The 27,904-nt window shown below is 34.1% G+C and overlaps 1 protein-coding gene across 1 annotated transcript; it reads left to right on the top strand.

Annotated features, from left to right (window-relative positions):
• Positions 1–308: 308 nt before the first annotated feature.
• On the top strand, positions 309–27,832 carry LOC120345475 (TNF receptor-associated factor 4-like). The gene is made up of 9 exons (XM_039414933.2): positions 309–575; positions 10,157–10,208; positions 16,526–16,630; positions 19,319–19,474; positions 20,073–20,240; positions 20,470–20,625; positions 25,196–25,309; positions 25,796–26,083; positions 26,478–27,832. Exons 1-9 carry the CDS (start codon positions 400–402, stop codon positions 26,715–26,717), a joined length of 1,455 nt encoding a protein of 484 aa, XP_039270867.1. The 5' UTR covers positions 309–399; the 3' UTR covers positions 26,718–27,832.
• Positions 27,833–27,904: the final 72 nt, after the last annotated feature.

The following is a 27,904-nucleotide window of genomic DNA, read 5'->3' as shown; positions in this document are numbered from 1 at the left end:
CTTGTTGTTGCTGCGTACTTGTGTTAGCAGCTGTGGAATAATTACAGCTAGTAATATATGTAAAGTTCAGAGCTAGCCCAGTGTTAATCGCCAGTGACAACCTGTACGGTAGCTTCATAAATTACTAACTAAGTTAGCTACTCTAGTAGCCTACTCGGTGATTTGAAGTTGGTGAGCATGAGAGTTCTGTGCCGTGTAGATAAAATTACTGAAAAAAATTCAATAGTTCAGTAACATTCCGGCAGCTATTAGTATATCGATCGAGATATTAAATATGTCAATATTCGATTCAAGATGCATCTCTTTATTTCTTAGAAATAAGCTTATTAATATTGCTATATATAGTATAATTTTATCGAGGATATATCTGCATTTTTAGGGGTAAATTCAAACCTCTTTATGTCCAGCGTACTTCAAACATTGGCGTCCAAAATGCCGGGTTATAATATGAAATTTGTTGATAAAGTACGTAAGAGGCACCAATGTCCTCTCTGTCATCTGCCGATAAAGGACCCCGTCCAAATTACAACCTGCAAGCACCGTTTTTGTGACACATGTCTACAAGATTTCCTTGGGTGAGTTGAACTATATTTTTATTGCCTTCATGATTGGATTAGGGAGCTGATAAGAAGCGGTTACTTGTTCCATTTATTGTCATTTTATAGTCAATTGTTACACATGTTGCTGTTAATAAATATAGTGCTAATTATATATATGACCACGACTTTTATTGTGACATTGCGCGCGTTCTCTGATTTATTGTATAATTTATTGATGAAAACAGGTTTGGGCATATTAAATATGACAAATGTACATGGCTAAATTGCATTTTAATTGTGTATACTAGGCATACCATATTTAATTGCAGGTATATTTTTATGTCCGCCGTTTCATTCTGGCGCCAATAACAGCCGATCAAATAGAACTTCGCATATATATAAATAAAAAGTAAAACATTAACCAATTTATTGGAGTCGATTTCAATATTCGGAGAAAGAAATATTCACACTCGTGCGTGAAATTCAGAGTATTTGAAAAAATAGTTTTGACGGGATAATATTAGCCTAACCAAGTTTGTTATTTCTGCCACTTGATTCGTACCGACCGTTTGTTAAAATAAGTAATAAGAATAACCGTGACCAAAAATTTAGATTTCATCTAGATGCTGCTCATGTATTAAAATATAAAACAAACAGTAATTAGCAAAATTCGAAGAATTTTGGCAGTTTCATTATTTCTTGTACCAATTTTTACCGTGAACGCATATGATCATTTTTCAAAAAGTTCTTTTCCCCACGAAAACCAGACAAAGAATGCTTGTAGTTACTGGCGCATATCCAGGCGTGTTTAGGCTTGTCTGTGCAGGGTTAATTGCGACACGCATCGCAAGTGCATTTTTAGAATTTTGTATGCCGCGGGGTTTTCATTCACATTTCACCTTTTATTTTACTTGGAAACAGAAATCAATGAAAACATGATTGTAACAGCGTATTTAAATATTCACGTTACAGTGAGTGCATATAGGCCACCCGAGTACCATATCTCGTGAAATTTATTTGGAAAAATTTTATAATTGATTTCATTTGAAACAGAGGTTTCAAGAATTCGGGCAACTGTCTTCTAAATTTTGCCATTTTTAGTCATTTAATAGTATTAGAACCAGACAATTAATTTCAGTCTGCATTTCGATCTTTTCGCGTTTAACTAATCAGAAAGTTAGAGTATAAAGTAAATTGTCTGTGTGGATAATCACAAGCCCGTCTATCACGTGCCTTTTGTTATTTTTTGTTACCCGAAGTGACACATGATCTATTCTTTTAAGCCGATTAGTTGTTACTTATATGGATCTGGGTTCGATTGTTGCACACAACTGAACTGAAATCCCATGTCCCCTGGATTACATTCGTTTGATGTTTTGCACAACGTGATGTACGGCGCCAGGCAAATTGCAAAAAAATGAAATAATATTATCAGTATTCAGAATCGGAATGCCTTTTACATCAAAAACTACCGTCATGAAGGTGGGGTTTTACTTGGAGTTGGCATTATTAAAAAAATCTGAAATACAAAATATAAGATCGTAGTTTTAAATCGTTTGTTATTCAGTAGAGCCACTGTTTATAACCGGAAAGTTTCGCTGGATTTGAACTTAAGTATTAATTAGATTACCGTGACTTGTGTATGCACGATTCGTTTACTAAAGTCAGCAAATGTGCTATGTATGTTGTTCTTTTGTGCCTGGCACATCTGGGATTCAACTTGTCAATAACGAATTTACCGGCGATTTTATTTCAAGATAAAATGTTTTCAAGTCTGGTGAACGTTTTCATACCTAGCGAGCTTGCTCAAGTTCATATGTAAATAGTCTCGATTAGAAGCCGCTTTAAAAAGAAACGCGTGCCACCATTGCTGACGAAGGTGTTGTCAAGTATAATTACTTACAATCCAAAAAAAAATTGTTCATAAAGCTAGGGATGAGTTTCGCTGATTGCGTATATCCTAGTAATAGAATGAACTTTGTTTTGATAATACAAGATTTGAAAACCTTATTTCGATTTAGTTAATTTTGACCTTAATAGGTGTCGAGTAAGTCGGCTCTCGAGTAAAGACATCAACGACGGGCAAATCAAAACATGCGATACATTTAAATAGAACATAACACAAAAATGCCCTATCTGATCAATAGGAATTATTTGACACAGGTATGTTAGGAATTCAATTCTGATACGGACGCGAGTAAGAATTATAATTTAATATGTTATTAAAACATTTCTTACAACAATGGAGATGCTTTTAAATGGGAGTGGAAAAAAATACCAACAATACAAATAATGCGCTACTGATATGTCGGTATGGGTTATCAAAATGATCTGGGATTAAACACAATAACATGTGTATCAATATAGTGTACGGAACATGTTGTTTGTGATTTAAAGTATAGCTCCGCCATACTTTATATACTATAGCTTCCCCAACATTGCGCAATCAACATATTATACACTTTCAACAATATATAAATACCACCCGTAGTACAAAAATTATACGAGAGCAAATTTTAAAACGTGTATGGATTACAATATAATAGTATTTATGATCGTTGCCTATTACAATAATTACCGGCCTTTCGTATATTGATTCATACCGATATGACATGAAATACTATTAACGGTTTTTAATAATATCATGGATATTATTGTAGCTTATCAATGCGATTAAATTATCTACGCATGCTTATTAATTATGACTGAATAATTACGTACTAATATAATATTTATCAATGCAAAGATATGTTGGTTACTTGCAAAATTAAACTCGAACATTGCGTGCTATTATGGTTAGTACATTTAGTTTGGGTCCGGATAAACCTAAATGAATCATCCAAAAGTGGATGTGATCAACATACGGTGCAAAGTAATAACATGGATATAGGATTTCCGCAAATATGTTTCCCTTCCTTTTGTTCCAAATGATTTTTCAGTTCGTGTAAAAGCAGTATTAATAACAGGTTTTAAATCATGATGGCTTGAATTTAAGCGGATGGATATATCCTCCTGGGATTAAAACGTCCCATATAAGCCCAGAATCGTGTTAATTTGAATTATAATTTCCATTTTCAACATCGTTGAATGAAAATAGTAACGTGAATGTATTTAAAAATCGATATAGTCTGAGCCGTATCGAATCAGTGAGTAAATTACAAGACTAACAAGCATGCATTATAAATGAGTTCGGGTTCAGTTACACTAATGTTATTTCAACAAAATCCCTTTATAGTGATTAGGGCTGACTCGTATGAAAATTGCACTTTGCACATATGGATAATATTGATTTTTTACACATTAGAAAATATGCAACGGTCAAGTCATGTATAAGCTCCATTTTCTAAGCATTACCTTGGGCCTATGACCGCAGTCATCTACCGAATTTATTTGTTTGAGTTTACATCAAAAGTCTCTTAACGTCTGTGTTTTGAGATTGCAACATGGTTTCCTATCAAATATAAAGTTTTAATAAAGTCTTATTTAAATGCAAAATAACCTTGTAAAGTAGGAACGGTGGTAAAACGATATCTTAAAGTCGAGATAAAATATAAACACTACGTTATCTACAAATAAACACCATAAATTTGTTAATAATAGGGAGGTGGAATGAAGGCAAATGCTTTTGTCGAAGAGGTTGATTTCTATCTTTGCAAATCCACTCATCTGTGTCCATTCACTAAAACAGCAAACTTCTAACAAAGACCGAGCTTGAACATCTTTCACATCGAAAATTTAACACATTTGCCGCTTGGCAGTCTGTATATGCATCAACACCTACATTAGCCTACATAAAAATAATTTGAAATGACTTGCCACCCACGTAACTCAGCCTACAGCTTTTGGGGAATAGGGTACGATTTTTGTTTTGTAATCTCTTTATTCAAGTGAATGTGTATGGGGTCGCACATCACGCTTTACTACAATTGAAAGCCCCTGCATCATTTACCCTCTATTAAACCCTCTTTTGTCCTGCAGTCACTTGTAGCCAACTAAATATACGTTTGACCATCGCTAGTTAGAGAATTGCAAACTCGTATGGCAATACAAATAAGGAACTGGGGATACATTTTTTCTGCAAGAAATCTAATATTGTCCATTAATGCAGGTATATTTTGGTTCATTGAAATAATTGGTTTGTGATTGAAAATGATACTTTAAATTTGTTTTCTGAGTCAACCTTCTCTCACCCACATTCTATCTGACTTTTCTAAAAGGTAACAGTACACCTCACGCACTCTGCATTCCAATATCATGACTAGAAACGCACCAAACCACAGTAGTGACTTGTTGCCAGTAATTCGATACACCCACATTGCAACTACTCGAATTCACTTATTTTTTCTAGGCCATGTATAGTTTGCTCACATTAAAAACTAAAAGCAAAGTATCTAGAAAAAGTAGAAGATACTTTAAAATGTTTTGCTATTGCTCGCTTTGGTGGCTTTGGTTGGTATTAATGACAAAACAATAAGGCCACAGTCCTGGTGGTCGGGTTCTTGATAGTCGTTTTGAATCTTTATGATGCTGAAAATATGGATACATCGTCTCATCTGTTTTGGTGTAAATCACATGTGCCAAGACAATTTTACTTTAGGGAATGTTGAAAATAAAATTTGCATTGACAAGAATGACTGGTCATAATCACACAAAAATATCGTAAACAAATAATGTACTAATGACACAAAGAACACAAGAAGAAGCTATCAAAAACTTTGTCTATTTCTTCTTTGGTGTATTTACTATGGGTATACATAGTGATGCATGCTTATGTTTATATAGCTTATCTATTGACCCTACAAATGTTCTCCAAGGTGAGCCAGGGGATGGGCCGTTATTATATCCGTAATGCCAGAATCCAATAATCACGGTATCTAAGTTATAGGCACGTTCGTAGATATAACGTGATGAATATTTTCACCAATGTTTTTTCAACATTGGACCACATGGTGTTTCTAACGTCTATATATGTAAGCTTTCGTGATTGTACTCAATGTTTGAACACTTTTGTATTTTTAATGTATGAATTGTTCATATCAATACGGTGTAATGGCCATACCGTTAGAAACGGCGGCCACCTCGAGTGGTGTGATTGAAAAGAACGATGTGATCCATCAACAAACCTAACGTCCTTTTCCTGATGACCAGCTGTTCTTTACTAACAAAAGTATCGCCTTACCACTCTCTATGATTCGTTTGGTTACAATACCTACAGAGCAATAATAATCAAAATTGTTGATTTTAACAATGTTTTGAAATGGATGGGACGGGGAAAAGCGTCCAAAGAATCGTTTACAACAGAGTGGGCACGACCTACTAAAGTCTTTTCATTTGTATCCGACAAAAGTCTTGGATTACTAACTAACAATAACTTTTTTGTTGATATCGACAGCCACGCGGCGTTACAATATGTCTAGTTTGGTTTACAAGTCCTAACATATACAAGAAGATGCTCTCCAGATGTTTTCAAACGCTATTGAATCTATCATTGATTACAGTCACCTTTGGAATAATATTCAGTGTCATACGTGCTATTCATATCACAGTGAAATACACCGAACCTTGCTGCTAGCCACACATAATTTAATTGTAATTGCAATTTGTGTTGACTTGCGAAATTGACATTATTTTTTATTGTGTCCAAAAGCAATGTTTTTCACGCCCGCTTTGTTTTATTGTATACATACTTTATTTTTTAGTTCTAAAGTTTCCAATTGTAAATGAGGGAAGCCTCTTAATCAAAATTATAGTAAATTTTCTAACGCTGTCAATCTAAATTTTCAATTTTGAAGGGATTCATTTTCTCTATATCATTCTTCATTTGCATTTAGTCAAAACTGTAAATATGCAAATCGAGTTCAGTTAACCAAATGTGATCAATTACTTAAATTTAGCAATATTAACAAGGTTCAGAAGGTATCAACTTTGATCAAATGAGCCTCTCGAGGCCATCAATAAAGTATAGCCTGTTTAGTTAAGACGACCCGTGGGAGTTGTTGCCAAAGTAAGATTATAATTAACTTTGGCTCTGTTTGTATACTTGTTTATAGTTTATCATTAGTTTCCCACGGTTTCATAAGCTAACCCCATTGTGTGATATCTTATCAAGGTTAGTAGGTTTCATGTATTTTGGTATATTAATGTAAAACAAGTTGTCAAATACACATGTCACGCTGTCGTAATGCGGTTCTGATACGCTGGGTAGATACGGATAAGTTTAATTTCATGTTAAACTGGTCTGACTTGTTTTGGTTTATGGTATAGACGCCGTGCGATATTTTGTTTTGGCCGTCAACTGTTAAGATTTCAATCCGACTTAACAGAAGCAGTAATATGGAGGATATCTTGATTATTCAATTTAGATTTCCGCAATTGGATTTATCTAAATTTATTTGTAGTCCGTAACGTGGTAAAGTCACATTCATGCATGAAGCATGCATTGCTGTGGAATCGTCAGACAATTTATTTGATCTTGCTTGGCATAGGACAATTTTAGAATATTCGGTCGGTGTGGTCAGGTGCGAGCATTCGTTTGAAAATTTTTTTTTATACGATAGATAGAACCATATTCAAACATTGAGCATAAAAATCCCCGTTTCCAATCCTTCACCAGAACGACTCAATTTTGATTAACATACTTCTCGAATGGGTCAACGATATTTTGCACTGATCAGTTATTTTGAATTGATGGTCGATGGATCATTGAAACATATACTGTCATGAGTCTAATTTGGAATATTGTTTTCGATTTAGACGGTTTCCTATAAATATTTGTGTATAATTAGGCTTATGGGCTGACATCCAAGTTAGAAAAATAATTATAAATAGTGATGAATATCTTTGCCCAGCTCAATATAGTATTATCTTATTCATAGTTACGGTATATATGAAACAACAAGAAAATTTGTGATATGAAAATTTTCAATTAATTTTTAAACGATTCATATATACATGTGTTTGAACGGTGATTGTTGTTTCCCATGAATCGTGACCCAACTAAATTTCATGATAGGATAATCTAACTGTTCTGAGTGATGTAATTTTTTAGTATTTCATCAATATTGCGAACTGATGTTGACTTTTCTACGTGTTGAGTCAGTTTATTCTTTACAAGTTTAATTGAAAATGGTCTTTTGTTAAATAAATTTAGTATGGGCTATGTGGTATTATTTTCCGTTTGTGTATAATTTCGAAATAAAAACAATCGATATGCCCATCACTTCCCTATACCTCAATCGTAAACTGCCCGATGGACTTTTCCAGGAAATCCGAAAAAGCATCTCATGTCTGGTTAAACTTGTTTTAAGAAAATATCAAGTCTTACTTTTAAATTTTAGTAATTCGATCTTCCTCATCCAGCAACCGTAAAATTATTAGATCACATCCTCTGGTAATGTAATATTCTAGAAAATCAGCGTCACAAATGTCAATTTTGTGGTTTTACGACTATTATCATCGGGCGGTAAAACTTAGACTATTGCTGTGTATTAATTTTTAATTTCTCCATTTGTGATAGCTGAGTTCTTTTATAATTATAACAGCCTTGAGCCTTAAATGGGCCGCACTAGGGCTCTGAATCAGGCGTTATAAGATTAAGTGGGTATAGTATCATCTTAAAGATGACTAATTGTTGATGGAGAATGGTTATTAAATTTTGAAAGGTCAACTATTTAAGGATATAACTAATATTTTGAGTCACGTGTCTGGTTTGGGTGACTCTATTGTCGGAAATTTTTACAAAAATTCCTCAAATTTGCGGGATTAGGAAAAGGGACCATTTTATTATTAGTTGACAGTATAGTATTAGCCATTAGCTTGTAGTTTCATACATCCTGCTCATCGGTTGTACAGGAAGAATTTCAGATGTTAGTATATCGATATTTGTATTACCAATACATGCGGTATAGCTGACTGTAGTATAATCTTACCGTACATGGTAATATACTCTATTTAAATAATCGTTTACATCTATTTTGATCGCTTTCGATTTCCACACGTCGTTTAGCCTAGAATATTACAATTTCAAATGTTAGAACGTGTGACAGGAAAAGGTATCCACACTGTTTCGAAGTGGTGTCTTGTGCCATATCAAATTTCGCTCAATTAATGCCGTCGAATATTTCCGCCTCACGTGTTTTTGTTTACGTTCGGCGTAAAGATTGCAGAATGTGGTTTAAAGGTCCACGGTGCATGCAACCATGAAATTTTTGCTTTAGGCTGCGCCGGCTTTCATGAAATTATAGCCATACTTATTGTTTGTAATATGTATATATTCATGGTTTGTGTTTCTTTGTTACAAACTTTGAGCTTCGACTGGAATTATCATCATTATTGTGGTTTACCCTTGAATAGTTGCACTTATTATACAATAACCTCGAATTACCGGTATATTGTTTTTACTGCACACATTGTTCTTTGACAAGGCCTAAATATTCCTATAAGTATAATTTCCCTTTAAGTAATATTATACACGTTTGATTTTTTTATGATAAAGTAAATGAATCTACCTCTGAATTATTTCTTTGATTACCTCGAAGAAGTTTTTTGATGTGTGTGACCGCCCAAGCGACGTATCGCGCTTGGTGAAGAGCAAAACAACTAAGGCGAACGTTAATTCCAAAAATTTCAAGAAATCATTTGTAATTGTGAAAGTAATGCAACAGATGAAATATGAAAATGTTTTGCTAACTTTTGTTTCTGTGTGAAATACGTTGCGAATCCGGTTACGTCAACTTATGTTCGCACCTATGTACAACCGCTCCCTAGCCTTCGATGTAACAACATTTATGTCGGATTAGTCATCTAGTATATTCTCACTATTGGTATCACACATATCGTTGCATTCATTTCCTTTTTTGATTAATAAATAACTTTCAAGAAGCTTAAGTCATAATGTGTTAGTTAAACTTGGCGTCCCGCTTTATTTTTAAACGTAAATGGTTTTTCACAGCTTACTGGCGGATTTGTCCGTTTGTTTGTTAATTAAGGTGAATATAAGTTTATATATTACATTCCTATCCACTTATTCATCAGATTTGAACTCTATGTTAGTTGCGTTGTCTTAGTTATGCGTTTTAGTTCAAATACTTGATAAATATCAAATACTTCTAGTTGTTGGTGTGCAAGAAAGTTTCTTCGTGATTTGGTTATTGTTTTTGGATGGGCTCTTGTTGAAGGAAGAACTAGGAGAATTATTCATTTGCCCTTAACGAAGCTGGAAAATATTGTTTTCGTCTAATTTTTTTCATTGGTAATTCGAACACTAATCTTTAAGTAGGAAGTGTGAATCATTTTACGGCAATGTGTATAACGAGATTGGCATTGAGAAATGTATTGTTTTCATTTTTTGCAGTTCAAGTCTGCATAATACTATGACTAGTTTCATGTCGATGTCTGATTTTCAATGATGAATTCACTTAATTGTATTATTTCGCACTTATATCGTATTTCATTCTTATCTATCACAGTTTCTGACAAAATCGAGATTTGGGTCAATTCTTCTTTTTTTTTCATTTCTGGAAGTGTCTTACAATAAACATTTGCAATGAGGATAAGAATTATTTTTAGAAAAAAAATTATATTTTGAAAAATATTCAATATATCTTATTCTTTTACAGAGCTGGAGTATTCAACTGCCCAGTGGATCATCTGTCTCTCGACTTTGCAAAGGTAAACGCTTATTTTTTTAATATTTAAGGCCAAGGTATTAGGTACTGGTACCGGTTTATTTCAGTAACAAGATTTAAAGATTACTTGAACATCAGTGGGGAGTAGACACGCTGCCACCCAATCCATTGTTTGAAAAAAGTCATTTTTTAGTTACTAATTTGTGTTATTTCAACTTCAGTACAATTCTGTTTAAAAGCACTCGGGTTCGGAATCTTTTGGTGCCATAGCGTTCGATGTACATGGGTGACCAATAATAGGTTTTGTATATATGAGAAATGTTTTAGATTTCAGGCATCCATTGCTACCGTGTTCAACTGTATACAGATGGAAACACTATCTGTTTAGGTCTTTGTTTATTGCGGCGTCTCATCATATCAAAATCGCAAATTGGCACAGGCGTCACAGGAAGTGATGATGTCCATGCCAGTTCTGCCACAATCCGTAATTTCAGCTTGGCGTAACCGGCGTATTACGTGATGTCGCTTTCATTGAAACCGTCTAGTCTACACTTTCTTGTAATGCCTCTAAAAGCTTTTAATTATACTTTACTTAGCCTAAGAGTATCATGTAACCGGACGCGACGTAACTCTTTTTATTGTCATATTTGGTTATTGTCGAAGCTAAATGTGTTCATTACGTAACCCAAGTTGACCCACAAATCGCTTTAACAAACTGATAAATTTTATTAATTGTTTGGACCTTTTTCATCTTCGTTTAGTACCATGGTTTTTATAATTGCTGCCTTAGGTAACTAATTGCAGCTTTATGTTTGAGCATAATTGCCATCGGTAAACCGACGAAAAACTTATATTACATAATGTAGTATTAGTGATTTTCTGACAAGTTAACAAAGAATTTAAAATGACTTGGAAAACTTATGTTAAGATTGGCACTTGATAAGCCACACAAGTAATATTAAATATTGATGAGCATTTTGGGCAAGCTTTAAACATTGCTTCAGTGAGTGCGGCGTTTTTTGAGTGGATTTCCGTGTGATATTTTCAGAGCAATAATAACGGAACGTTTAAAATTCTCATACGTTTTCTGTACAATTCATTGTTTGCTTTCACTATATTCGATACGTTTTGCTTAAGGTTTAGTTGTCATTTTAAACATCTTTCCATTGTGACTCTTCCGAAATTTTCATGACAAAAGGCCTAAGAATAAAATATAATCTAATATCATAATTACATACACAAATTTGACAATGTGAATTATTAATAATGTGTTCGATAATAAAAAGCTACACGATTCAAAATGAAAAATCGTATTTTCTAACTCTGAATAAATCATAAGATAACTTAACTCCTGCTGTTATCATTTAACTCAACAATGACTCAAAATTCGACATCGTTTAGAAAAATTTATATTCCACTTAAAACGCGACCGTGTGGCACTGTCTACCCGATAATTTTGTGAGTCGTTTTTTATTGTACGGGATCGGGACCGGCACCGGTAAGCTCCATGAGTATGATCATTTCATGTATAGTTAGAGCGTCATTTGCTCGAATATTTGCGAACTCGGCAGGTCATCTTTGTGTTTCAATGGGTCTAATTGGATGACCAATAACTTTGATACATATTTGACTACGTTATCTTGTTTCACGACTCATATAGAGTCGTGATTTCCCTGTTGTTGGAAAATTGGCGTGGTCGGTAATGATCTGCTATTGCTTCTAAATGGAATGATAATTAAATCTGTCCATCGGCTAAAGTTCGTACATTTTCAATTTGACGTGGCCTATGAATTTTCCAACTTTGTATGGTGCCCGACAAATTTTGATTTAAAAGTTTCGATACGTGGGCGAAATTCAACTCCCAACGATCAATCTTGATAAATAACTATGCTTCCGTAAATTAACTAAATTATTGTTTTATCGTATTTCCTCTGACAACTCATGCTCTAGGGTTATTATGTCGTTAAGGTACAATGTACGTAATTGACATTTACGTGCGATTTCCTAACCGGTCGTCATATACGCTTTGCGTAATTTTTGGTTTTGTGGTCACGATAACCCCAACAAAACGCAAGGTCGACCCCCGTACAAGCGAACTCCAATAGAACACCTGATTAAGGAATTTTGATATAGGAGTATTGCCAAAATTTTAATAGGCTATATATCTTGTATGTCTTTTTCTTTGTTGGAAGAAATTCTACCTCGTGATTAATGTAACGTAACACTGGGGTCAAGAGTACTGCGCCATGGTCTACGAAGAAAATACAAGTGCATTGTAAATGTCGAATTCTTTGTTCTATATTGAGCTTTGGGCTTGCCTTGTATTCATTCGATCTATCCAAATTCGCTTCTTTCTCATATCAATCTCATATGGCCCGTTTAAGACTATTTAAAAAATGCTATAAGGTTTAACAAAGTATTTTATCATTGTATCAAATTATATGAAACATACTAAAATGACAAATAGTTAGCATGACTGCCTGACTGGTAATAATAATTGAAAATTGAGATTTTTAAATCGGTTTAGATTTCCCGATTTTGAATTCGCACGGTATATTATAGACAATGAAGTATTGACACAGTCTATTGTATGATATGAAATTTAAATTCCCACGCATTCCTTGAAATCGAATCCTTATATTAATTTCAGATCTAAAATTCCATCAAATACGTTAGGTCAAACACGATAATCAGTACCGTTATTTGCTCGGTTTTAATAAATAAACGCCGTTTATGTGAAATTATATATTACGACAGCTTGAAGTTGACCAACACACGTTTGTAAACGGTTTCGATTACCATCATTATGAGAATATAATACCCGGGTAATTTGCAATCAGGGAATAAGATAGCTGGTGGCGTAATGATAACTTTCTTTGTTTCGCATAGAATTTACGTCAATATAAAACGCATTTGGTATTTTGTCATGAACTTTGTATTTATGCGAAATAAATGTTAAACTGCTCCCGGTCTTAACTAAATGTTCGTTCTACATAGTGTATCGGCTGCACATACACAAATAACATTGGGCTGGACTTTAATCTGGACATGCATTTGTTTTACATTCAATTCTGTCCAGTGCTTTTTACGCATGAACTATTCATAAATAAAAATATTGACAAACGGTTGTGATTATAGTGACCCTCGTCTTGATTCATTTGGTGAAATGTTTAAGTGATTTAATTTTACCAACAGGCAACGTCTTAAACCGCCTACTGAAGTTAAAACCAAGGGTATCAAAATCCGTATAGTAATATGTACTCAATACATAGTGAGTCATCTTAAGCTTAAGTAGGCTAACGCCCCCTGAATAAGCATCCTAAGGCCGCGAGTAGCTTTCAATAATCCACTTGTATAAGCGTGAATAACCGCTGGACAATACCGGTGACGTCCAACGCAAATTTTAAGTGACCGGTAGCGGCCATTGCAGCGGGCATTCAACAATACGTTTCCATGGTGATTCTGTAACCCACAGCTGGTAACCGGTAGTTCTTTTGTTTACATCAGTGTCATCGGAGGAAGAAGATGTAGTACGCTACCGGCACTGTACATTTTGCTGATCATTTTAGTCTAATCTGTTACTGTAAACGCTTTCATTTTGTGACTCATAAAATTTGGATAATCGACCTTGTTTTACATCTAAATATTCATTAAAAACCAAAGGATTTAATGCCAAAACACATGTAAGTCAGCAATTCGACACTAAATGTAGTTTATTCGCCAACGTATTTTGGGGTATGTGACAACATTTGTTTGCAGTTTTGCATCGTTTATCATAATATGTTTAACAAGCGGGTTAGTTTGTGGTCACAGTCCTATGTTGGCTTATACATGGTTACCATGGCGCGGCAATATTATAATTTATCTGATTTCAGCGCTGTAATAATTTTCTGAGTATTCGTGTTACTAGCGATTTGCATGTTAGGGAGGTGATGTAACGGTGAACATAATGTAAACTTGTTAAAGTTATGTTTGAGGATATAAATAAACGATGTCGTAACCAGGCATTTTTCTAACTCAAAGTTTGTAAATGGCAGTGATGTAAATATTCATATCTACTTTTTTTCCAGTATACTCGAATTAGGACTTCGAATCCCCGTGTACAAATACCTATAGCCAATATGGCGTCTTTTTTACCCGTATGGTTTTGGCACTAGTTCAATGCAATATCGTTATCCAACATTCTTTGTTCAACAGATCTGGTCCCTGTTGATCCGCAACCTTATTGGGATTATGCGGTTGATAGAGCATGCTAAATGCATTCTTCTTATCAGGTATCGCCGGTAAAAGGTATCTCAATGCCCGGAATGGGCTTGACCCATACTAAATGAGATCACTCTTGATTATATAACACTGTCGCTGGAGTCATTAATTCGTTTGTTAGTGGTAGTTGGTGTTAATCTTATACCAGAAATTGAAATATTACACCAACATTGTGAATCGGAAATATTATTTTGATTTCAGATATATACTCGCAATGTATAATAATAACAAAATCACACACCGGCAATTGAAATTCCGAACCTACGCTGTCACTAACCACATGTTGCGTCACTGCCAGACCGCCCACTTTCGTCGTTACCGCTGTGAAAATTCCGTAAAATTTAGCTTATTTTTGCGAAGCATTTCGCCTAACTGAACTACGGGGTACGCGCCATGTATTTGGTGCATATTGTGCCAGAATGTAACTTGTGTTATATACTTCGTTACTAACCTTTTGCGTTTTAGTTCGTGATTTACTTCGAATTGCTATGGATAGTGATGGTATTTTGATTTATTAATCTGTCCATCATACTTGGTAAATACAACCTATGATGAAAGGATGAAAGCATTTTCTTTTTGATTGTTGAACCCCCGCAGGCTTTATTAAAAGAATAATTCATACATTGATAATGACGTTTTGATCGACACCGAATAAATCAGATTTTGCTCATGTTTATTAAACATTTTGAATAATAAAACAATGATATTGTTTTGCGATTATTCTTTCAATTACTTTTCCCTAATAATTTTTTATTTGCAAATTTGATAAAAAAAAAACTGGTGAAAATTGTGAAAAAAATTTTCGAGTTACATCTGTTTAGCATACTCGTGTCATCACTTCACATAAATTTCAAGGAGTTCGTCACGGTTAGCAATGTTTAAAAAAGCGAAATTTTGCGGCTGAACAGAAGATGCTTTAATTTTAATACCATTACATGCTACGTAGTTTGCGGACTCGTAAGCCATATGCCTTATTAGTTCAAATCACGCTTTGGAAATCGTTTTTAGTCAAATTATTCTACAGCGTTATCAGACCTGTCCCTCGAGACATCAAGGTATCTGTGATATGCAATTACCTGGCACACCGTTGCAACACAATCGCCTAACGCATGTCACTTTTCATGTAACGACATATGGTTACCGAGATTTGTTTCAAAATATAGATTTTTTATGTGTAAATTACTGCCCTACACAATTGTTTTCAAATCTGTTTAGACATTATTATTTTTTCGTTGGAATACCTATAAAGTGTATATTTTGCTTTCGAAGTACGTCCATTTAAATTTAATTTAGCAAGGAATGACCGAGAGATGTCAGTGGTTTATTTCAATGTAAGTCTCAATGAAATTAAGCAATTTGAAAGTTATTTTGTTGTCAAATACAAGTCTGTGTTAGGACCGTTATTGTAGCGATATACCCTATATCTTGGGTAGTGTTGCATCGTAGTGTGCAGAATGACCGATTAATAAAACATACCAACTTAGTGAAAAAAGTAACGAATTGAATGGAAATTCGCTTATCAGTATGTTATGGTGCCATTTTCTATCAAGTTTAGAAGCAGTGGTGTTTTTCTAGCACAATATACACAAAGCACGTGATTGTAACGTGTAGCAACCAGATCTGAAAGATGAATCGATAAAAAGCTTTATCTTTTTAATCCAAGATTAGGTTGCACATGCCGAACGTCATCGTAAAAATCCAAAGATTTAGTTTACACGATTTTACGACTCTTGTACGACAAGCCATAAAGCTGTAAGGGTTATGTGAATCATTAATTTTATAAGTTTGCCCGCGGATCGAAGGTGTTGCCTGTCAAATGGCTTCCACAGGGAGTTATATTATTGACAGAGAAGCTATAGCAACAGCTCGTTACTGTACGTGCGAAATAAAGTGTAATTTTAACGACAGGACAGGATTAGACAAGGACATTTTTTTCGAGATCCGAAGTGTAATGCTTGCAACAAGCCTTGTAATAAAATAAATGAAACGAATGCACGAACCAAAGTAAATTCCCACTTGAATGTTTGAATAAATATTTAAAATAGTTTTCTTTGCGAATGCACCATTTTAATCAGTGTCTCTTTATTTAATTCTCAGATTTATCCAGACCCAGACCTCGAAGGTGAAATCATGAATTTGACAACACATTGTTCCAACTATTCTGTCGGATGTAAATGGACGGGGAAACTGCACAATTTGAAGGTATTTTCCATATTGAAACTCCACGATATTGACCTCATTGCCCCTAGCAATTTTACGAAGCCACTTGAATTGAAAGTTGCAGGTGAAATCCATCGCCTCGGTTGTAATTTATTGCTCTGTAAGATAGTTTATTACTTTTCATAATTTGATTTAATGACCAGATATTTTACTAACAAAACGCCCAATACGCCCTGATAAATAGTTGAATTTAATTTAAAGTGACAGTGCTAGACATGCGAATCCCGCAATAAAAATGTTTGATTATCCATAACTTGATTTTGACGATACAATTTATATTTATAATGAGGGAAACACATTTTGCTGCATATGTTTAGGGGACTGTTATAAACTCAATAATTGGTCAGCGGCATTTCTCTATTTCCTGCATTCTGTTATTTATTGCAATTGTTTCAATTGACTACTCAATATTTATCCGATTCGGTTTCCGGAAGCAATTTTCATGTTAAAATACCAAGTGAAAACCACAACAAAACTTGAATACCATGTATTTAGCATTTGAGTAACTAGACAAAGTAGGCGGTTTACTACTGAGAAAATATCAAACACTGTAGATTGGGATTTTCTTGTCTTTTTTGGATTAAACTTGTTAAGATGAATTTCCAGTTTCGACCATAGTTAAGTAGACGACTGTAAAGTTTTGTAAACATCTCATTTTCTATTACATGCTCGACCCAAGTTTGTTTGTCAACCTACCATTGTATCAAATGGAACAATATATATTGCATTCATATATAATTCACTGATCCATATTAGAAGTCTGTTCAAATTTCATCATTCATATTTTGGCGCTAATTCTCGAAGGCACTTTTCCTATTTTATTATATTGTAAATACCTACGTTTAGGCAAAACGTGTAACGTGAAGAATTGGGAGGCGTCATTGTTATTAGAAATATGACTCCATGCTGTAAATGATAATTCAAAACCATATCATATTTCCTTGTCAAATTATGCGGTGTTTTGTTTCTAAACAATCCTATATTCGTAGTTAGCATTTGAAAATTGCTTCAATCAATGGATGCCTCATGTCTACACGGTCGCCTCATCGTGGAAAATACTCAGTCTCGGATATTATAATGACAATTCTATTCAATATTTCGGAACATAGTTGTATTCTTCAACGAGAAATGTTTCATAATTTCGAAACTTGCTACGTTCAAAAAATATAGAACATTTCCCAAACTGGCAAAGTAAAGGCGTAATAAAGGATGCCATATTAATCTATCTCTCTTAGGTAATTCACTGACTAACATGGTATTATCGTGAGTTTGGTAAAGCTGAATTCTTAATATTGGAACTCATGGCTCAAATAATCTAATTTTGTGTGCGGATATAGCAAAATTGCAAAGAGCAGCAAGGCGTTGAAATGCAAATAACAGGTGTAAAACAGATCAAAGCGACGTCGGCCGATTTTGTGGTTATTTTCAAGAAATTTAATTTAATAATCAAGTCTTGTTCTACAATAGTATGGCCAGGAATATTTCGCGCTATTGAAGTACGAGTTTACTTTGGCCCATGCATACTACAATATAACTCCGAACGATAATTTTTTAATGTATTCTACGGAAGGAATTTTAATGAACGTGTTGCGGTAACATTAAACACTCGCCGACAATTGAAATATTAAATATTTATAGCGAACTTGGCAATCTGTGTCTTCTCCATTGTGTGATCTTTCACAGAAATTGTTCTTTTTGTAATAATGTATTATCAATAAAACTCAGTCCCTTTGTATAAAAATTTTGCCTCTTATAAAAAAAAACAGATTTTAAAGCAATGACCTTAAGGATGGACATTTATGACGTCATCTATTTGTAATAATGCGGAATAGACGTGTTGAGGGTGTTGTGAATTTGTTGCCAATGTTTGGAAACTAAGTTATTAATTAGCTCTGTAAACTGATACTACTAAATATAGGTAGTCAATCGCGATGTCATATCTGTTATTTATACTTAAATTAGAATATTTTTGTTTTTTAGTCGTCAAATCTGCGTAATTTTACGTGACGCACATGACGCCAGCTTGTGACGGAGTGACAAATCGTCGGGTATTACTCCCCCGCCCTGTCTGAATCGTGTTTGTCATTTGATATAGATTCGCCGTCACTATATTAAAATCCTAATTCATTTCTCTTTTTATATAAGAAACGCACATCATGTATCGCCAGTCATAAGACTGTCCTTGTATTGTCGCTAAAGTTGTTTTCTATTTTCTCCCAGTTTTTCCATCACGTTCATAAAAATGGAAAACTTTGGCTGTTTGGTGCATTATCAATGAATGTTATTTGTGGCAAAACATTAGATTACTCAAATTTTTCAATTAAGAAATAGGTGATTTTTGTGAATTTTTAAGGTACGCGTTTGTGGTGTCGTATAGTGAACTAACTATTGTTTGTTACGCACCTCAGGTAGCATTCGATCCACATATGAAAAGGGTTCACAATTCAAACATAGTTGAAAAAGATTCAAGTGAAAAGTTTTATATGAAGCATAAAAATTAGGATTGGATTCTTAGTATAGGTTTCACCAAGATTCCAATACCATATTACAAAATGAGTTTATACTGTTTTATTGTCACATACTCTTATATAAAGTTCTCATAGTTATCAACAACCCCTATTTTAACTCGTTTTATCAATATCTTCATTTTTCAAAAATTTTACGTTTTAGAACCATATCGTGAAATGCAGTCACAGTGAAATTGACTGTCCAAATCGATGCGGTGTTCGCTTGCGAGCTTCAAAATTAGCCGATCATCTGGAATATGTGTGTGTGAAGAGAAGAGTAACATGCGAATTTTGTTCGAAGGATTTTTCGGGAGAACAGGTATGTCGTTCTTAGTTGTTAACCTACATATCTCGCCCTAGAAAATCACGTGGAATCATCTAAAAACATGTGCATTTGTGCAGCACTGTGTAACACTGGATTGAAACACCATTCTCTGTATTTTATATGAATACCTACTGTATCAGGTTCAGCGATTTTAAAAATGAAGTGGATACTTTAACCAGGCCAAAACATCACTCCCTGACACTGACTATCATTTTTAACTTGTAATTTGATTCGATCGTCTTTTCAAAGTCAATCAAGCAATTCGAGGAAGTCACGTCATACTAAATACTTGTTCAAGGCCACGGTCGAGTCGAATTGCCCACAAAAAGAAAGCCAACGGTCCGTAAATGGTATTCGAACCACTACAATACTAACACACAACAACCACAACCAACTTTAACTAATGACTTGGAAACCGATCGTTAATTTTAATTTCTATTATAAAAATGTATGTCTCACGAAAAAAATGGGATTATAAATGTCTATGATGTAATAAGTTGGGTACGCTACACATGAAAATAAATCTTTCGTAGGGATAAGTAGCTGTCATATGCTCATGTACATTAACGAAACTTTTTTCTTATTTCTATAGCTTGAGGATCACGAAGGAAACTGCCCAATGGAAAGCGTACATTGCGAAAACAAATGCGGAGCTAAAATGCTCAGAAAGTATCTGGCAAGACACAGCACCGGAGATTGCCCTAAACGACCAACAAAATGTCCACACTGCGATAAAGACTTCAATTTTGATATTTTGAAGGTGAATACTTCCGAGTCAAGGTTGCTTTTACTCGAAATAAGGAACTTGTAGTTGCACACGATTAAGCTTGTTTCCAAATTGCTATACATAAAACTCCTCAGTAATGTCATATAGATAACATTGCGGAATTTTTCACATTGCTTGTGAGGAAATTTATGTATACCGTATATACTTTAATGACAAACTCTTTTTATTCTATCAAACGTTAAAACGTATATTCATATTTCAGACTCATTTTGGGAATTGCCCTCGTTATCCAATCAGTTGTCCAAATCGTTGTGATGTCCTTAAAATTCCACGTGAGGAATTAGAGATCCACATGAAAGAACATTGCAAAGCAGCTGTTACAGCATGCCCGTACAAAGAAGTCGGATGCAAGCATAAGGTAAGGCGATAATCAATTTTTATTGACAAATAAGGTTCTGAGAGTGACTACGTTGTGCTAAAGTAATTCTACAGTACTTCGGTTTGCTAGCAATGTATATAAATTGGAGTTTTCATTGAAGCTATGTCTTTCACTAGATGAAACCTTGATAATAATAAATAACAATCAAAATTAGAGATTATAAATTAACATCTTCACTCAGCTACATAGCTGTGTCCCATACACAAGTTACCAACCCATTGTGCCAATATTATTCATCAAAAACACTGGAGAATTTAATCCATGTATTTAAACGACACTAACAAATCAGCATAAAACCTTTACATGTATAAACTTTAAGATGACCCATAATCTAACATGACGCCACTTTTCAAATCAGATTAATTATAGTCACAAGAGGGATAAGTTATTAATCACATCAAACAAAGCATTTTACATTTAAGGGGCGTGTGATAATTGGGTCGAGTGGATGCGCTACATCACGCTATGATTGTAGAATAACCACTTCATAAGACTTCACGATGGCATTCAATGTTCAATTTTAGTACGGATTGTACCACGGATAGCTTCTTGTTAACATCAACATCTTATTACCTCATTTGTTGAACGAAACACTATCATATCAGTCTTTATTGCTGATAAGTTTTTGAGGTTTACGCGATGTTCAAATTGCTCCTAGTGCAATATTATTGGGCCAAATCCGGTCAGGCATAAATTTTTGATAAAAAAATTCAGTACCTATTCAGAGTTGTCATGAAATACGATTGTAGTATTATGGATTGTTTGCCACGCAGGCGCTCGCCAGCTGTGTTAGCATTTGCCCTATTGACGCCGATTGTACGTAGTTAATTACATTTTCAAGAGTTTGGAGTAACCAAAACATTGTCACAAATATTTCATGTGCTGTAACTTGAAAGTGAATGAGCGCCACCAAAATGGGTTTTAAAATCTAAAAAATTGAACACATTCCTTGAATCTCTCACTAAATAGGTTTGTTTTGGATTGGCACGCTTTGGCGTTTTAAGACGTTCCACGTTCTGCTTGTCTTTGTAGAAGATCCATTTATAATCAATCATCAGAAAAAAACACCAATATCCGTTTTTTGGACCTTTAATAAATTTTTCAATAATATTCAATTTATCTCAAACAGACAATTCTAGGATTTGAACGTTTCCTGTCACTATTAAAATCATTATTTATACTATTAACAATAGCAAAATAGTAAGTAGTTCATATACTATGCGGATAATCATTATCCAATACCACTTGGTCACACGTACTTTTCAAGCACCATAGAGCACATTTCAAGTGAGTTTCCCTACGCTCTCAAAACAACGACTTGTCGGTTTAGGTATATATTAATTCGGCAGAGCCAAACTTGATCAAATTCAATGGATATACTTTTCAAAAGACCCTAGTCTGATTTCAACATATCTATTATGTATTTTACTATGTTCAATTCTGGATAGATTTTGAAAGTTATTGAAAAAAATCTATTCAAATATTCGTAGGTCATACCCGATCGCCTACACTATGTGGTATTTGTTGTATAAATAGATATCTGACCAATCATGTGGTGAAACGCATTTTTCGGTCAGATCTCTCTAGGCTATCACAATTGCAGTCAGCACATGTCAATAAACCTGGTGATGTTTGCCCAAACTGTGAAACTTTTTTAGAAATCGTTCTCCAGCTTTCGCTATTCCCGTTTTGACCTCACAACAGTTAAATTCTGTAACCGGTAGCGCTTTGAAGATTAACCTTCGAACTTTGTTCTTTAGTGTCACGTAAACGATCGCTTGCCATCGTTTTACAAACGTCGATTAAAAATGCCCTATGCCAAAGCGAAATATTTACATCCAAAATGGTGCCCTCTCGACATTAATAAATATTAATTTTGAGGTTTGACCTATATTCGTTTTTAAGCTGTCGTTCTTGATTTCAAGAATCATGATGTGGTAATTTTGAGTTGTTTAAAGTTCAACTTAAAACGCCTTTATTGTAGGCTTAATTTGTCAAATGTCGTCGACTTTTCTGTAACCTTGTAACAGCCGAAAACATTCTGGCCCGTTAGTGCTAAAATTGTCATCATTTGGCATTGTTTCTTTCCGGGACATAAATTTGTAATTAAACAGTAGTGGTGAGAGCAAGCGGGGGTGGTGTTCTTTGTTGTCGGTCTGCGCTATCTTGATAAAAAAATCGCTATTTCTTTGTTATGGTTCCCAATTTCGCTGTAGCGAAACTATTTCCGCTAGCTAGTGAACGTGGTAAAAGCTGGAACAAGTAGCATAAACGTCGACAAGTAATTGGAAATATCTTTAACCAATAAAAAGACAACTTTGTATCCCTGTGCCCCCCTCAAAACCTTAAAGTTAGTGAGCGAAAATAAACTTTATTTGCGACAGTATTATTGTAGGAAGCTGCTTCGTTAGGGGTCGTCTGCCAGAATACATAAACGTGACGCCCACCTTACCACCTATAACCTGTAGATATTGCTGAAATACTGAATACAAGTATGATAGATGGATAAAATACCAAATACAAGGACGATCTTCAAGCGCCCATATTTGTTCAGCCTTGCAAATTACATTATTAATAATATACTCAAGAGAGTTTTGTTTTTATTATGATAGGATTCTTATCAAACGGTTTCGAATGTAAAATGTAAACAAATCTAGATATTGGAATAATAAGGAATTTAATATTTTTATACAGCGGTTTCCCTGTATCAACAATAATCGTCGCCCAGATTATCGACGGTTATTTTTTATCGACCGCAATTCTGCGCATAAGAATGGCTTGGTGATTTAAGCGTTGAGTCATGAACGACTTTAAAGACTTGTATTATCACGAGAAGTACGTGAAGTTCTTTCTACTGATTCCTTCTCGTGGTCTTGACGCCTGCAACACACCTAATTGTTCCTAAGACTCATTTTATGGTCGGAATGTCTACAATTCCCATTCTTAGGTCTGCGTTAAGCGTGCTTCAATTGTAATTAGTGGTTTAACCTGTCGCGTGCTCTATTCGTTAATTAATTATAACAGTTACTTTTTGCGAGGGAACTTAAAAGAAATATCACATATAATCGAATGGCCTACTTCTATGGCGGTTGAAGGTGTTTAAATGAAGTGTGATGATGTATTTCTTTTATGGGTACCAGGTTGACCATTCTGGTATCGAGCCCAATTGTCTTCCTATACAGACTTGTTTGGATGAGGTTTGTCATTCATAGCCAGTCTTCAAAATATTTTTCACTATCTGCGTTTTCAAAATCGTTACCACGAAAAAATGTACTTAACATGCGAATGAAGTAACCCATTAGCCAGCTGCGAATATCCAACAGAAATATGCATTATCGAAAGATAATTTCAACGCTCTTTTGTGTATCTTAAAACCTAATTAAAGGGTCAGTCAACAGTATCAAGCGGAAAATATTGCTAAATTTGCCCATGTTGCTGATAATAGATAATACATTTTTAAAGGAGTTAAGAGTTTAAAAGAAGTCAAAAATATTGGTAAAATTTAACAAAACTACTAGTAATTGCATACTACAAATGGCATAGACGTTGTATAGATAACGATAAAAAACACCAGTGATATACGTACATATAGGTTGATCCTAGCGCTGACCAGCGTAATTCATCGGCATGTACTAATATTTTCTGTTTTATATTTGATACATTGAAAAATTGGTGAATAGAAATCACAAACAGTTATCTATCAGCGTGAGCCATGTATTGACCAAACATGTGCGGTGCGTATAAATGAACAAATTACTACTCGCCGACCAGCCCTGGAGGACTGTCGTGTCAATCACCTATTTCTTAGTTTTAGTGGTAATCAGTCCACTGGTAAAATATAAGTTTCTCATAACATTTTTGTTTGTGGTAGGCGAGGCGACATGCTGATAAGAATCTGATCCCAATGATGCAATCGTTAATTAGTTTAGGTCTTTAGAATAATATAAACTTTTAATAAAATCCTATATCATAAATTTGTACTACATACAGTGCGGATTGTGCGGTGTAAAATTCTTTATTTTATTTCATATTATGAAAAATATTCCCACGATCTTATCTTCGGTTCGGTTTGTCATCGGTGTAATTATATTTTGTCATCTTATGCAATAGGTGACAATTTGGCTAAGGAAAGGTTAAACTATTATGCAACCCTCTTTTATATAAATTTTATCATAATGTACAAAACTGAACACCCACTGCCATTCTTTGCGTAACTTACAATTTCTGGGTATAAGCTTTTATGTGATTTGCTGAGTTGTTATTTGCTTCCATTTCCATATTTAGAAAACTAGCGACAACACCATCTTTCAAAGCAGTAATAAATAAATGGATGTTCACCCAGTAATTGATGGAAAAAGCGATTTTTTCACAGCAACAATAAGAAAATTATCAACAATCACGACAACAACGACGACGTAATAAGAAAACGATCCATAGGTCTCTTTCGTGTCCAAAAATGAGAGATTTATCCTATTCTTCATTTGTTTATCTTTATAAATTTTATCTTTATTATTTAAATTTATCTTTTTTATTTTTATATATTTTTTAGTGTCCTCGCTATCATCTCGATAGACATTTAACAGAAAATCAGAACGTGCACATGAGAACTATGTTTGAACTTGTAAGAACACAGAAGAGACAAATCGAAACCTTACAAAAACAGGTTTGTATATGCAAATATGTTTCTATTGCCGGCAAAAGAATCCAGATGCACAGGGGGGCGTTAAATGCAAATTTCTGATGTTAAAAACTCAACATGGGTGTTGATTTATACTGATGTCTATTGTACACATACATATTGCTTAATGTTAAATGATTTTGCATTGTAAATAATATCGATTCAGAATTATCCAAGTGGTTCTACTATTTCGCAAAATATATATAATTGCAATTTCACTGAGTAAAATACAACACCATTCACTATTTTACATTTTTCCGAATGGTTGAGAAACATAATGTTTCGCATATACAGTATATAAGAGTGTACACACAGGTTTGGAATTTTCTTCCAACTGATTATTTATTTGTGCATACATACTTGCATATCCCTACTGATATATGCCCGCCCGCATTTACCAATTATTGATGAAGAAATTTTGTGAGTTTTGTTCCAATATATTATAATTAAACCTGTATTTTTGTCTTTCAGGTCAGCGATTTAACTGTTAGCCACAACGGTGTATTATTGTGGAGAATACCAGAATATACAAAATCTCTCCAGCAAGCTCAAAAAGACCAAGCAGAAGCTGAGCTGATCAGCCCGCCGTTTTACACCCACAGACACGGCTATAAACTTCAGTTATCAGCCTTTCTCAATGGCAATGGTGGCGGTCACGGATCGCACTTGTCTTTGTATGTTCGAGTTCTGAATGGAGAATACGATTCTCTCTTGGAATGGCCGTTTTCTCATGATATTACATTCACAATACTTGATCAGGTAAATTTGTAAATTTAGCTAAGTAGCTTTATTAATAGTGAGGAGATTTACATGGAACGTGCTTAACAATTGGCTTGACGTGTGCTGATTCTTCAATGAATATTACTTTCTGACATGACGTAGCCAAAATATTGTCTTCTTATGGGTTTTCTTTTTTTGTATGTTTCCTATAACATTTTCTAGTGATTTTTACAAAATCTAATCAACGTGCTGTAAAATTTGGCATAAGTTTTGAATTTAATGTGGATCCATTCATATTATACTGTAATAAATTGAATTAACCAGTTATTCAAATACTCGTCTACTTTTCTTGCATATACCAAGCTAAACCATATTGATTGTACTTTTCCATTTTAAACGCCAATCTCATGTACTTTGTATTTTATACTTGCAGGGAGATCCACTTTCCTCTAAACGCAGTCATATAAATGTAACATTCACTCCTGATCCAAACTGGAAAAACTTCCAAGATCCAGAAATTCGTCGAAAAGATTCCGATGTCGACGGTTCTAATCTCGGATTTGGTTATCCAAAGTTTGTTACACACAAAGACCTGAAAGACAACAATTACATCAAGAATAATACGCTTTTCATAAAAGCTACCATTGACACATCGAGGGTCGTCATACAATGATGTAATTGTAATATACCAGCATGTTTTATGTAGTAGTACAACGGATGGTATAAAGAGAAAGGAGGTCGCAGGCGATCTGGATGTTGTATCGAAGAGGTATACAAGGCACTAACTGTGAAATATGTACAAGACTGTGCTCCTATCACACAATGTTTTCTGTTATTCCATTTTGCCAGTTAAAACTTATATTCAGAATCTGACGAATGTACTAAATAGAAAATAATATATGATAAAAAAAATGTTGAATATTGCTCCCATGGGATCAGAAAGACAATTTGCTACACACGAAGATAGAGCAATACTACATCTTGTTAAGGTTATCAACGTTGCAACTTGTGACGATAAAACTGCTTTTTTATTAGGGCGTCATGGGCATTGATATAGGATTGAAGTTGATACATGTATGAACTTCTTGTATGTTGTCAAATATAATTTCAACATTATCACGTATGTAGTAAGAAATGTGAATATTGATTACTTCGAGACGATATAAAAAGTTTAAAATTGTTTTTTAGATTAAATATTGAAGTTTCCACTTTGTCAAACAAACATAATGGTTTATCGATATTTAATCAAATGCATACCCAGAATATATGAATTTTCGGTTTCAAGAAATACGAGTTGATAAGGAATATATATCCATGGAATGTAAAATGATGTTGTTTTAAATTTCAAAATATCTTTACATTTTCATTTATGGACATAAGTGTGGTTTTCATTTCATTTTAGAAAATTATTATTTTATGATAAATATTGTACCTAATTTAGAAACAGTTTTGAATGGTTTATTCAAATGTACTGGTATAACTTTTCTTTCTTATTATTATTTACCCTATCTTTCCATTGCTATTCACTATTATTCATCTTTTCCATACTCAGACTTTTTTTCTTCATATTGCTCACTTTATATTTCAGTTTATTTTTGAACTAATTTTGTGCTTAACCTTTCATAACATTATGGATATTCAAGGCATGATTGACCAAGTACAGGAAGCATTCTTGCAGAATAGAAATGTAATAACTATGATTCCTATTTGTAATTTTTTTTTTGATCGTCAAACGAATTTGTAAAATAATAATACTGTCAGCAATAAATTATTCAGAAATTTACAGAATATTTTGTTGTGTCTATTTTTTATTTAGTCTCATAATGAAGGAAAGAAGAAAAACTTTCAAATAATAGTACA

Source organism: Styela clava, chromosome 8 (assembly GCF_964204865.1).
Source record: "Styela clava chromosome 8, kaStyClav1.hap1.2, whole genome shotgun sequence".
NCBI lineage: Eukaryota > Metazoa > Chordata > Ascidiacea > Stolidobranchia > Styelidae > Styela > Styela clava.
The sequence above is the reverse complement of the archived record's forward strand: the minus strand, read 5'-3'. Positions and strand labels throughout refer to the sequence as shown.

Bases quoted from the DNA above. Each gene is read 5' to 3' on its own strand.
- LOC120345475 (XM_039414933.2), top strand. From the start codon at position 400: ATGTCCAGCGTACTTCAAACATTGGCGTCCAAAATGCCGGGTTATAAT. The intron at 10,209-16,525 runs GTAAACGCTTAT...TTTAATTCTCAG, and splicing joins TGTCTCTCGACTTTGCAAAG to ATTTATCCAGACCCAGACCT. The intron at 25,310-25,795 runs GTTTGTATATGC...TTTGTCTTTCAG, and splicing joins TCGAAACCTTACAAAAACAG to GTCAGCGATTTAACTGTTAG.